Source organism: Salvia splendens, chromosome 12 (genome assembly GCF_004379255.2).
Source record: "Salvia splendens isolate huo1 chromosome 12, SspV2, whole genome shotgun sequence".
Classification (NCBI taxonomy): domain Eukaryota; kingdom Viridiplantae; phylum Streptophyta; class Magnoliopsida; order Lamiales; family Lamiaceae; genus Salvia; species Salvia splendens.
The window spans coordinates 1,093,423-1,106,588 of record NC_056043.1 but is presented as its reverse complement, the minus strand read 5'-3'; the positions used below and the strand labels follow the sequence as shown (position 1 = coordinate 1,106,588).

At 38.6% G+C, this 13,166-nt stretch overlaps 1 protein-coding gene across 3 annotated transcripts; it reads left to right on the top strand.

Annotated features, from left to right (window-relative positions):
- The first annotated feature begins 1,259 nt into the window (after window positions 1-1,259).
- LOC121759322 (histone-lysine N-methyltransferase ATXR3-like) lies at window positions 1,260-12,955 on the top strand. 3 transcript variants are annotated; one of them, XM_042154864.1, is made up of 20 exons: window positions 1,260-1,535; window positions 1,697-4,003; window positions 4,938-4,994; window positions 5,418-6,563; window positions 6,862-7,226; window positions 7,330-7,842; window positions 7,944-8,044; window positions 8,355-9,411; window positions 9,530-9,601; window positions 9,913-10,023; window positions 10,168-10,268; window positions 10,465-10,564; window positions 10,649-10,744; window positions 10,883-11,050; window positions 11,131-11,256; window positions 11,376-11,429; window positions 11,583-11,830; window positions 11,906-12,014; window positions 12,096-12,395; window positions 12,499-12,955. In XM_042154864.1, the coding sequence occupies exons 2-20, from the start codon at window positions 1,831-1,833 to the stop codon at window positions 12,673-12,675; spliced, it is 7,074 nt and encodes a 2,357-aa protein (XP_042010798.1). In that variant the 5' UTR covers window positions 1,260-1,535; window positions 1,697-1,830; the 3' UTR covers window positions 12,676-12,955. The 3 variants fall into 3 exon arrangements, with proteins under 3 accessions (XP_042010798.1, XP_042010796.1, XP_042010797.1); XM_042154862.1 differs by having other exon boundaries at window positions 1,260-1,621; window positions 1,700-4,003; XM_042154863.1 differs by having other exon boundaries at window positions 1,260-1,621.
- The last annotated feature ends 211 nt before the right edge of the window (window positions 12,956-13,166 follow it).

Below are 13,166 nucleotides of genomic sequence, written 5' to 3'. Positions count from 1 at the left end.
GTCTTATGTCAGTTAGATTAGTCATAATTTATAAGTTTTGACCTTATTATCAATGACGGACCCAAAATATAAAATTTATGGGGTCAAACGCAATAAAATTTAATAATATTTATATTATATTTAAAAAACTGTTTTTTTCCAATAATATACTAATATTCAAATATTTTTGAAAGAATTGGATTATAAGTAATACGGAGTATGATGTTTTGTTTTCCACAAGTAGTTGATTTCTACAAATACCAACATCTATAACGAACACATCACATTATTATTTCAAAGTATTTTTTATTTTATAACTTCTGATATGTTATGTGATTTACCAATATTATCATGTAATTAAATTTTTAGTTTTTTAAAAGGTATATAATGATACTAACAAATATAGTAAATTGTTTTGTATCTACAAAAATTTCATAAAATTAGTAATTACCAAAATAAGAAGAAACTTATAAAATTATGTGGTGCTATCACAAACTTAAAATAATTATGAATTATGATGATTTTTGATGAATTACTCCACAATATTTATAAAATGAGGGAACATCATTATTGGTCCACGAATTTTGCCAAAGTATCATTTTAGGTATGTGGACTTTGAAAATATCATTTTAGGTCCGTGAACTTTGAGTTAGTACTCAATTTTTTATTATTAAAGAAAGTTCTTTATTCAATTTTTTAAAAAAATTAATATAAAAAATTGAAGAAGCAATTTTACTTGCATGTCATAAAATTAAGTGATAATATTTAATGTTAAATTATATTTAGAAAATTTGTCAAAAATATATTGTAAAGATATTTATAAAAAAATATGAGTATATGATAAATTTATTAAAAATATATACACTTTAAGGTATTGAGGATATTTTCGTCCAAAATAACTTGGAAATAGTAAAAAGTACCTCAAATGATACTAACTCAAAGTTCATGGGACCTAAATGGTATTTTTAAAGTTCACGGATCTAAAATGATATTTTGACAAAGTTCGTAGACCAAAAATGAAGTTCCCTCTTATAAAATATCAGTATTACTAATATGGAGTTTATAAAATATACTTATCCAAATTTTGAATTTTAATTAAAAGAAAAGGGAAGAAACAATGAGGTAAGCACGTAATTACAAAAGCTTCTCCCGTTTCACTAATATCATTAACCAAAATATATGGAGTACTAAAATTTCGAATAAAATTAAAATAAAAAACTCTATTTTTATTCAGATATATATTATAATACATCGGCGGGCCAATCGCGAAAGCCCAAGCTTCAACTTGTTTTAACAAACCAAAAAAAAATCAGAGCAAAAAAAAAAAATTCAATCAATTTACAGAGATTCGTCTTCTCAGCTATTCTTCCTCTCATCAATCGATTCATTTCTGCAATTCTCTCAAATCTCTTAATCACCGAGTCCACTCACTCGACTCGCCTTCTTCTCCGATCTCACCTCACCTCTGCTGCCGGAATTCCAACTCGCAAGTCCCCAGATTCAAAACCCTAGCCACGACCACCATTTCCCTCCCCAATTCCATTTTCCGGATTCTGGTAATTCCAAACCGTTTTCCGTGGTATTGTTTCAATTCGCGGGATTGTAATTCCGTTTAATTGAAAAACCCTTCCGCATTTCCTCGGTAATTTGCTCGTGCCTGTTTGGATTGTGGTAAAGTGAATTTGTGTTTTTTGGATTGATTTATGCTTTATTTTAGCAGGTGGATTTCGAGGGAGGAGAATTAGCGAGGTTTTATATCAGTATGAGCATTGACAGCCCTGGAGAAGAAGAGGATTAATGCTTGCATTGCGCGTGTTTTTCTCGAGCTGAAGATTGATTTTGGGACATTCCATGGGCGATGGAGGTGTTGCATGTGTCTCTTCACAGCATATTATGGAGAAGTTCGCTATTTGCGGCAATGGCAATGGCAACACAAAGCTCAATTCCGTTTCCAAGGCTTCAGTCAAGCTGGCTAAAGTGAACAGGAAGATGAAGCCGAAAAAGAACAAGGGAGCCGAGCTGGCAACGAGCAATTTCGACAGTTTGAATAGTAGTAAAGAAGTTGCTGCTGAGAAGAATGGCAGTGATGATCTTTCGAATGACAACGAAGTGGAGGAGGGCGAGCTTGGGACGCTTCCCTTTGAGAATGGGGAGTTTGTTCCTGAGAAGCTGGTGAGAAGGTACGAGATCAAGAGTGAGGTTGAGAAGGGTGAGTATGTCCCCGGGAAGTGGCGTAAAGGTGGTGGCGAATGGGAGAATAGCGATTGGAGTTCGTCGAAGGAGGAGCTGGAAAAGGGGGAATTTGTCCCTGATAGGTGGTGTAGAAGTGATGCTGCAAATAAAATTAGTGATTTTGGTTACTCGAAAGGGCGGAGATTTGATGCTGCGAAGGAAAAAGGAAGGAAAAATGAGCTCGAATGGGCGTCCCTTCCTGCTAGGGAAAGGGGATGGAGGGTTGATCGTGAATCCGATTGGTCTCCTCCTTCTGCTAGAGAGAAAGGATGGAAAGGTGGCCGCGAGCGCGATTGGACGTCGCCTTCTTCAGGTAAGTATTCGAGTGAGAAAGAACTCGGCGGAAGTGGCGGGAGTGTTCAGAATTTGAGGAAATTTAATTCCAGATATGAAGCTGAGAAAACCCCCAAAATCAGCTCCAAAATAATTGGTGAAGAAAGCTATTTGAAGAATGATTTCACCAATAATAAGAGCCATGGAAGAGACTATTCCTTCAGTAATCGCTTCAAGCGGCATGGCAGTGATTTTGATAGTAATGAGCGGAAGTATCGAGTTGACTATGACGACTATTCTGGATTGAAAAATAGGAAGCTTTCAGACGACAGCAGTCGACCTGGTTTCCCGTCTGACCACTACTCCGGTAGGTCTACGGAGAGACCATACAAGACTGCTTCTTCTTCTTCTTCTTCTTCATCTCGAAATAATCAATCTGAAAGGCATCCTTCTAGGTATATGGAGTCATCTAGAACAGCAGCTCACTACAGGCACAATGACAGTCCCCATCATTCTGAGCGGTCCCCTCATGACCGGACCCACAACCATGATAACCGGGATCACAGCCCAGCCCTACGTGGCACCTCACCTTATGATCGTAGTCGTCATTTTGATAACAGGGGCCGCAGTCCTGCTCATGTGGAACCCTCCCCTCGAAATCATGGTCGCAATCGGGATGGTAGGGATCGATCTCCAGCTTTGCTGGAGAGGTCACCGCGTGATAGAGGTAGGTACGCTGACCACAGGGAAACGAATCGAAAACCTGCAGCTGGGGAGAAGCGCCCTGGTCATTATGGTAGCAAAGGGCAAGAAGGAAAGCATAATCAGGCGAAAGATTCTGTTGGAAGGGAATCGCAGATTTTTGGTAAAAAATCACCAGATAGAGGAAATGTAGATAACAGAAATGTCGTCGCAAATAAAGTTTCCGGGCCTTCGTGTGACCATGAAGAGTTATCTCAGAGTCCCTTGCTTAAAAATGTTGAATTGTCTCAAGAAAATGGAATTTCAGAAGAAGGAGCATCAATGGAAGAAGACATGGACATCTGCAACACTCCGCCTCATGTCCCGCAAGTGGCAAATGCAGTTGCAGGAAAGTGGTATTACTTGGACCACTTTGGCGTCGGACATGGGCCTTCCAAGTTGTCTGATCTCAAAACACTAGTTGAAGAGGGCTATCTTGTATCTGACCATTTGATCAAACATATGGAAAGTGACAGGTGGGTAACTGTTGAAAAAGCGGTTTCTCCGTTGGTTTCTGTGAACTTCCATTCTGTTGTTCCAGATACAGTTACTCAACTTGTCTGTCCTCCTGAGGCTCCTGGTAATCTATTGGCAGATAATGGAAACGAGATATCCACTAATGAAGAATTGCCGGTCTCTTCTTCAAATCCAAAAATCTGCTCTGAGGACATATTGGTTATTTCCAAGCCTGTAGAAGATTCTCACATCGATGACAGAGTTGGAGTACTGCTAGAGGGCGTCACTCTAATTCCGGGAAAGGAAGTTGAGATGCTTGCAGGTATGAACATGTCTTATGTGGTTCCTCTCATTAATTGTTTCTCTCCACACGTTTTTAAATAAAATGGTTGTGTAAGGTCAACTGGTGTTATATTAAATTTTTTACCCCTTTCCAATCTGGGCTGAAAAATTCATGATATAAAATAAAACAATTTTTGTTCCTATATAAGAAGTTTAAGGGATTTTGGTCTCTGAAACGATTAACTTTCTCCAAATCTACAATTTCCCATAAACTATAAAAGTGGTACAAAAAACTACAAACTTAGGTGTCGGTTGTTTTTTTTCCCATGGCGGGTCAGAATTAGATCCAGCTGGATTACATGATATATTAATCCTAGTTGTCACTACTTCTCTTTACGTGGCGTATGGTGTGTAAAACCCTAGGGTTAAAATTAGAACATTTAAGAAACAAAATAGTATATCAACCATTTCCTCAAGTTTGCAGAATATTTTCCCAAACATGCAGACTATTTCCATTTTCCAGATTCAAAGTATTCTAACCTAGGAAGCTTCAAACTACGATTTGTCAGCCAAATTTTTAGATTTATTGAAAAAACTAGGAAAGGAAACAACGTCATAAGGTTTTAAATTTATGTTGTGCACACGCAAACTTAACTATTGTCCGTAAATCGTATTTTTCCGGAAAATTTTAAAATTGAGCCCGGTTTGGAAAAAACCATGTTCCCCCAAACTTTGTGGTTTTTCGTACCACTTTTATAGTTTATGGGAAATAGCAGATTTTGGGAAAGTTAATGATTTTTGGGACCAATATCCCAAAGTTTAACATAAAATCTTTATTGCATGTGGTATTGCGACTTGCATAAGATTTAAGTTTAGCATATAGTCTCTGTTTTTTCTACTTGAAAGCTGAAGTTTATGTATCTATTTGGTAGTTATGCTTTTCATCTGATGAATGCTCTATGTGTTTCTTGCAGAACTGCTGCCAATTTCATCAGAGCATGAGGACTGGGAAAAATGGTGGAAATCACTAGGTATTTTATTTGATTTCTTGAATGTATACTAAATGCTGTTTCTGTGCAGTCTATATGGTGCTCCAAAATTGTTTTGTTTGCTTATTTCTAGGAGTGGCTTTATTTCATGTTGCATGCTCACTTCAGACATTTGGATTTACATTCTATATCTGCTCAGTTTCTATCTCATACTTTGTTCTGGGCAGCTGCTCTGTTCTGTACAGTTCCTCCTACATTACTTATCTGGGTTGAAGAATGAATTTGGAATTCATAACTTTGAGTGGATTAGAATATCTTTCTGTGATTGTGAGAATACCTTAATTCTTGAATCCCTAAACCCTAAAACATTTTTAATTTATACCCCATTATTAGTTAATTCTTACCTCTTGATGAAGCAAAACTTCGTGTATGTGCTTGTAACTCGAGGAATTTTGGCATTGATAGGTTTTACAGGGAACCAAAAGGATTTGGATGAGCATTTTGAAGATAGTGGTTCTGAACTTCAAATTATAAAAGCTGAAGAATCAAGACCTGCTGGACTTTCATCCTTGGAAGGGGATAATGCACCGGATTATAATGATACTGGCGAAAGTTTCTTCAGCCAATGGGTGTGCAGGGGATGTGATTGGAAGAGAAGTGATGAAACTACTCTAGATAGATCTTGGAAGAGAAGGTTTGTTCTCAATGATGGCTATCCCTTGTGTCAGATGCCCAAGTCTGGTTGTGAAGACCCCAGGTGGGAGCAAAAGGATGAGTTGTACCATCCTTCTCAGGGTCGAAGACTTGACTTGCCTCCATGGGCTTTCACCTCTCCTGATGAGTTGAATGACCCCAGCGCTGTAAGCAGACCAACCCAAAATAAGCCTCTCATTCCCAAGGGGGTCAGAGGACTGATGCTTCCAGTAATTAGGATAAATGCTTGTGTGGTAAAGGACCATGGTTCATTTGTATCTGAATCCCGGGTGAAAGCTAGAAAAGAAAGATTCTCTTCAAGGTCTTCACGGCCATATTCCACAAGTGGTGATTTAAAGCAATCACCTGAAGATGATCCCTGTAAGAGTTCCCATGAACAAGACTCACGTGAATCTAGTAAGGATAGTGCAATTGTCAGTATGCCAAAGGATTGTCTTTACAAGCTTGATGAATTGAAATTGCATCTGGGAGATTGGTACTTCCTTGATGGCGCTGGACATGAACGAGGACCTCTACCATTCTCAGAGCTTCAGAAACTGGCAGATCAAGGTGTCATCCGGAACCACACCAGTGTATTCAGAAAACAAGATAAAATTTGGGTTCCAGTGACCGTCTCATCTGAGCCTTCTAGAAATGTAAAGCACGAGGAGGCTGCAACTAGTTTAACTTCACTTTCAGAAGCAAGTGGTGGTGCATTGGATGGAGACCAGATAGCAGTCAATAGATTCCATTGCCTACATCCCCAATTTATTGGATACACTCGAGGAAGGCTTCATGAATTGGTTATGAAATCATACAAGAGCCGGGAGTTTGCAGCTGCCATTAATGAAGTGCTTAACCCTTGGATAAGTGCCAGACAGCCAAAGAAAGAGATTGAGAAAAATATCTACAATTCTGGTACTGACCACTCAATATATTTTGCTTTGGCTCAATGTTTTATTATTTCTTTATTTGCTGTACTTTCTCTAAGAGGGAAAAATAACCCCCCAAACAGGTTCATGAGGAAGACCTAAAAAGTTAACTATCAACTTCCACCACTTGTTTTTATTCTTTATATGTTTAGCTTTTCCCCTTCGGTAGATCTGAAAAAACATATCATGGTGGAAGCACCTGACCTATATTACTGTTATTTGCATGTACATTGCTATGTCTATGATAAAACTTTATGAAAATCTCTTCTGAACTAATGTTGCAGATCACTTCCGCGCAAGCAAAAGGGCTAGGATAAATGGGATTGAAGAGGAGTTCGAGACGGATGACGATGTGCTAAGTCTTCACAACAGTCATTGTGAATTTGATGAGTTATGTGCTGATGTTTCGTACAGAAAGGGAGATGAAGTTGATTCTGAACTAGAGAGGGGAAGCTGGGATCTGCTTGATGGCAATATTCTATCCCGTATATTTCATTTTCTTAGAGCTGATGTTAAGTCTCTGTTTTATGCTGCCTTGACTTGCAAGCATTGGCGATCAGTTGTCAAGTATTACAAAGATATTTCTAGACAGATTGACTTTTGTGCCATTGGACCCAACTGCTCCGATTCCACCATCTTGAAGATATTGGTAATTTTTATTCAATTATGCATATATTTTACCTCTATTTCTTTCCCTATACTTTGGATTGAATTTTAAATGTTGCAAGTCTGACTCATGTTGTATTCGGCAGAATGATTACAAGGAAGAACAGATAACTTCCTTAATATTACGTGGTTGTACTGGCATTACTTCTGGTATGCTCGAGGAAGTTCTTCAGTCATTACCTTTTGTGTCAATTATAGATATTAGAGGTTGCACCCAGTTCGAAGATTTGGTTTCGAAGTTTCCTAATATCAACTGGGTCAGGAACCGGAATGCCCATTTGAAAATTCGGAGCCTTAATCACCTATTCGATAGGAACCAATCCGCTTCTAATCATATGGATGAATCCAGTGGACTGAAAGAGTATTTAGAAAGCTCAGATAAGAGGGACTCTGCAAACCAATTATTCCGGCGAAGCTTGTATAAACGGTCCAAGCTCTTTGATGCCCGAAAGTCTTCATCCATCCTCTCTAGGGATGCTCAATTGAGGCGTTTGGCTATTAAGAAGGCTGGAAATGGGTTTAGGAGAATGGAGGAATATGTTGCTACAAGTCTACGAGACATTATGAACGAGAATTCCATCGAGATATTTGAGCCCAAGGTATTGATTATGCTTATCTCTGGTTATTTTTCTGTTTATCTATGTTTTTCTGTTGGTACTTGATACGATTGGATGGTATATAATTTTGAGATCTTCTTCAGGTCGCAGATATTGAGCGAAAAATAAGAAATGGGTATTATACAAGACGTGGATTGAACGCTATCAAAGATGACATCAGTCGTATGTGCAGGGATGCAATTAAGTAAGTCATGTTAAACAATCATTTATATTCACCTTTACTCTGCACAACTTTGATTTCTTGGGGGTTCAAAGAAAGTTGTGTAGCATACGAGGCAGGTAATCATCATTATTTTGTGGCTGAAACATAACTTTATTACTTGTATCGCTTGATTGATTCATGAATAGTTTATATTTCCTATGAAATTTGGTATATGTTGTCAACTAATGAGGAAAAGGAACTCTAACTTCTGCCATGTTCAAGCTAATTGTTATACTTATGCTGTCTTTATTATTGTTGTTTAATTGAGGCTTATGTTGACCTGTCATTCCAGGGCTAAAACTCGGGTTGATGCCAGAGACATGAAACATATTATAACATTATTTATTCAACTAACTACAAGTTTGGATAAGGGTTCAAAGGTAGAATATACAAGAGATGATGTGATGAGATCCTGGAAAGAGGATTCGCCTCCTGGCTTTTCATATGCTTCCTCAAAATATAAGAAGAACCTGAATAAAGGGTCTGAGAGGAAACATTCATACAGAAGCAATGGCAATGTGTTCATGAATGGACTTTACGATTCTGGAGACCGTGCTTCTGATAGGGAAATAAGAAAGCGACTATCCAAACTATACAAAAAATCTTTGGACTCGGGAAGTGACACATCTGATGACATGGATAGGTCTTCCAATGCAAGTATCACAGAAAGTGAGAGTACTGCATCTGATACGGAAAGTGACTTGGAATCACCATCAGGAGGTGCTATCAAAGAATCTAGAGGGGATACATTCTTTACACTTGATGATGGGCATGATCCCTATGCTGATGAGCGCGAATGGGGTGCTCGCATGACAAAGGCTGGTCTTGTACCTCCTGTCACAAGGAAGTATGAAGTTATTGATCACTATGTCATTGTAGCGGATGAGGAGGAAGTGAGAAGGAAAATGCAGGTTTCTTTACCTGAAGACTATGATGAGAAGCTTTTTGCACAGAGAAATGGCACTGAGGAGTCTGATATGGAAATTCCTGAGGTGAAGGATTACAAACCCAGGAAATCCCTGGGGGGTGAGGTCTTAGAACAAGAAGTTTATGGTATCGATCCATACACTCATAATCTTCTTCTTGATTCAATGCCGGATGAATCAGATTGGTCGCTTGTCGAAAAGCATCTGTTCATTGAAGAAGTTCTCCTTCGTACTCTTAACAAGCAAGCCAGGAACTTTACTGGTACTGGGAACACTCCTATGGTGTATCCTTTGAAGCCTGTATTTGAAGAGATACTAGTCACTGCTAATGAAAATGGTGACAGAAGATTCCTGCGTATTTGCCAGTTTATGCTGAAGGCCATTGATGGTCGCCCAGAGGACAACTATGTTGCTTATAGAAAGGTCAGCCGCAGCAACTCATGTTTGTATTATAGATTGTTAAGTTGTTTTGGATAGCATGTGTATGTGTTGTTTTCACTCTCTTAGTCTATGTCTTCTGATGGTACTTGTTTTTTGCCAGGGTCTTGGAGTAGTGTGTAACAAGGAAGGTGGTTTCACTGAAGATGACTTTGTTGTTGAATTTCTGGGAGAGGTAATGCTTCATCCTGATACATCATCCTTCCTACTGGCAGCGGTCGCCAGTTGTAATGTATTGTATTTGTCAATACTCTTATTTTTTCTTAATAGCTCCGGGAGTTCACTATAATTCCTTATGTGCTTAAATCAACAATTGGTACTAGTGGACTTTGTACAATAATTAAAATATGTTTCACCAATATTTCCATCATATTAACTTGGGCAATGAATCTTTATTTCTCATTGTTATGCCAGTAACCCTGCACACAAGCTTCTTATTATGCCCTTGTTCTTATTTTGATGACTTTTTACTTCTTTTGCTCATAGGTTTATCCTACTTGGAAATGGTTTGAAAAACAAGATGGTATCCGTGCCTTGCAAAAGAACAGTAATGATCCTGCCCCAGAGTTCTATAACATATATCTTGAGAGGCCGAAGGTATCTTGCATTTGTGGAACTTCGTTTATATCGTGCACCTCAGGCACTTTCAATAACACCGTATTTCTTATTTTCTGTATCTGCCCACCTCTCTTGAGTCTTGATCCATTGAATCTTGGGTTTATTCTAAATCTTCTTTTGCAGGGTGATGCTGATGGGTATGATTTAGTAGTTGTTGATGCAATGCACAAGGCAAACTATGCAAGTCGGATTTGTCACTCCTGCAGACCTAACTGTGAAGCAAAGTATGTAATCGGTTGTTATACATTATCCTCTCTACTTGAGCACTGAGCAGTTAATAAGTATTATTTCCTCAACATAAATCTTGTGTGTTTCTTGAATGCTAAGTAATATTATGTTAAAAAGGAAACAAATAACTTTATAGTGCATTAGGGTTTTATTTTTAAGGGATTATTGATATATCACTAACCGTGACAACAGGGTCACTGCTGTTGATGGCCAGTACCAAATTGGTATCTATTCTGTAAGACCAATTGCTTATGGCGAAGAGATTACTTTTGACTATAATTCTGTTACCGAGGTCAGTGAATTGAAAAGCAATAGCTTTGTATAAGACTTTTAATTCTTTTCTTCTTATTTAGTGGGTAACAATTAAATTCTGCAGAGTAAGGAAGAGTACGAAGCTTCAGTTTGTTTATGTGGAAACCAGGTTTGCCGTGGGAGTTATCTGAATCTGACGGGTGAAGGGGCTTTCCAAAAGGTATAGAATTTGATTAGTTTCATCAAGTTGATAGCTTTCATCCTTATAAGTATCATTACTTCCCTAATGTATTTTGTTTTCTTATTTTCTGGCTATGGCTTGGGTTGCTGGACTAAACCTGATTATTTTGGATGTTAGGTCCTGAAAGAGCATCATGGGCTACTTGATCGGCACCGGTTGCTGCTAGAGGCTTGTGAACTGGATTCGGTGACCGAGGAAGATTATATTGAGCTGGGTAAAGCTGGACTTGGTAGTTGTTTGCTTGGTGGGTTACCTGATTGGCTGATTGCCTACACAGCTCGCTTGGTATGCTTTCTTCTCTTTAGATTTTTGCTAAAATGAAAGGTTTTGAGTTCGCCTGTTGACAATTGAATCTCTTATATTAGGTGAGATTTATAAATTTTGAAAGGATGCAACTTCCTAAGGAGATTCTTAAGCACAATATAGAGGAAAAGAAGAGGTTCTTTGCCGAAGTAAACATGGAGCTTGAAAGGACCGACGCTGAAATTCAGGTATAAATCCGCCAACTGTCTTTCAATTTCTTACATTTACTTGTTTCTGCTGTGTTTAATATCTTAGAACTATATAGATTTTTACGTGTCCCTCATTAATGTACTTTTAATTATTATAGGCGGAGGGTGTGTACAATCAGAGGCTCCAGAATTTGGCTCTTACTATCGACAAGGTAGAGTTGATTCCTTCTTTCTGTCTTCATTCCACAAAGAGCCTAGAGAAGAATTGATGATTAGTCATAGGAGTTGGGTGGACGGGACTAAGTTTATAATGTTTTATTGGATGGACGCTTGAGTTTACAAAGTTTCGTGCCAAATTCATGCAGGTGAGATATGTCATGCGATATGTTTTTGGCGACCCAAAGAATGCCCCACCTCCGCTTGAAAGGCTTAGCTCTGAAGAAGCTGTTTCATTCCTCTGGAGAGGAGAAGGGTCGTTAGTGGAGGAACTTATTCAATCCATGGCTCCTCATACAGAAGATGTTGCGTTGAGAGATCTCAAGGTCAAGATCAATGCTCATGATCCTTCTGGTTCTGATTACCCAGAGACGAAGCTTCGGAAGTCTTTATTATGGTAAGCGAGGCAAATTATATCAAGCTCGAAACACTTGCCTTTTTTGATATAATATAATGGATTTACCCGTTTCAGGTTGAGGGATGAGGTGCGAAACCTTCCTTGTACGTATAAGAGTCGGCACGATGCTGCTGCGGACTTGATACACATATATGCTCATACAAAGTACTTTTTTAGGATTAGAGTGAGTTACTTCAGCACAATGAACCATTTAAATTTAAGTAGTGCCTTTTTCCTTTCTTTTGATTTCATTTACATCTTGCAGGAATACAAGAAAGTAACTTCCCCGCCTGTTTACATCACTTCGCTCGACCTTGGTCCGAAGTATGCTGATAAGTTGGGTTCTGGCGTTCACGAATACTGCAAAACGTACAGTGAGACATATTGTTTAGGACAGCTAATGTTTTGGTACAATCAAAACGCCGAACCAGATGCCGTCCTGGTCAAAGCAAGCCGAGGCTGCTTGTCTTTACCCGACGTTGGCTCTTTCTATGCAAAAGCCCAAAACCCATCACGCCAGCACGTCTATGGTCCAAGGACGGTGAAGTTTATGCTCTCTATCATGGTGAGTCCGATGTGTTCCTTTTATTCATAAGACAGCCTCACACGAGACTCCCTCGCTAAACGTTTATGGTTGAAACACAAATCTTCTGTTTCTGTCGTGGCAGGATAAGCAGCCCCAGAGGCCTTGGCCGAAGGACCGGATATGGTCGTTCAAGAGCTTGTTGAAATTCGTGGGGGGTCCAACGCTAGATGCTGCGTTGAACAAGGGCTCGATCGACCGGGAGATGGTGCAGTGGTTAAGGCACAGGCCTCCCGTGCACCAGGCGGTGTGGGATAGGTGAAATTTTTGCAGGCAATGCCTTATGAGAAATCGCTGGTTAAAAATGGATGTGTAGTGTAGTGTAGTGTAGTGTAGTGCATTAGATAGTCGTGTTTTTAGGTGTTGCGATTCCTCTGAGTCATCATTTATTTTGCGCTTTTTTCAATTTTTATGTACAGTTGCAACACTCTTCCATTTTTAGGTCTTTGTAATTTGCATTCTTTCTTGAGTCCATAATCTTTTTATTAATGGAAATTGGCAAAAGAAAAAAAAATATAAATTGCCATTACTTTTTACTTGAAGCCAATGCGACTTTTTACTGTTTTGGTATTTATTTTTACCTGAATATAATAGATAATTGAAAAGTTTTGACCAACATTAAATTGCATCAACCGAATTTCGTTCGGTAAATTAGATTGTTTTACATATACTGTATTAGATTTTCTATTGCGATAATTGGATTTCCTTCATAGTTATATTTTCTTATGTATTAAGCTTTAATTTGCCTATAAA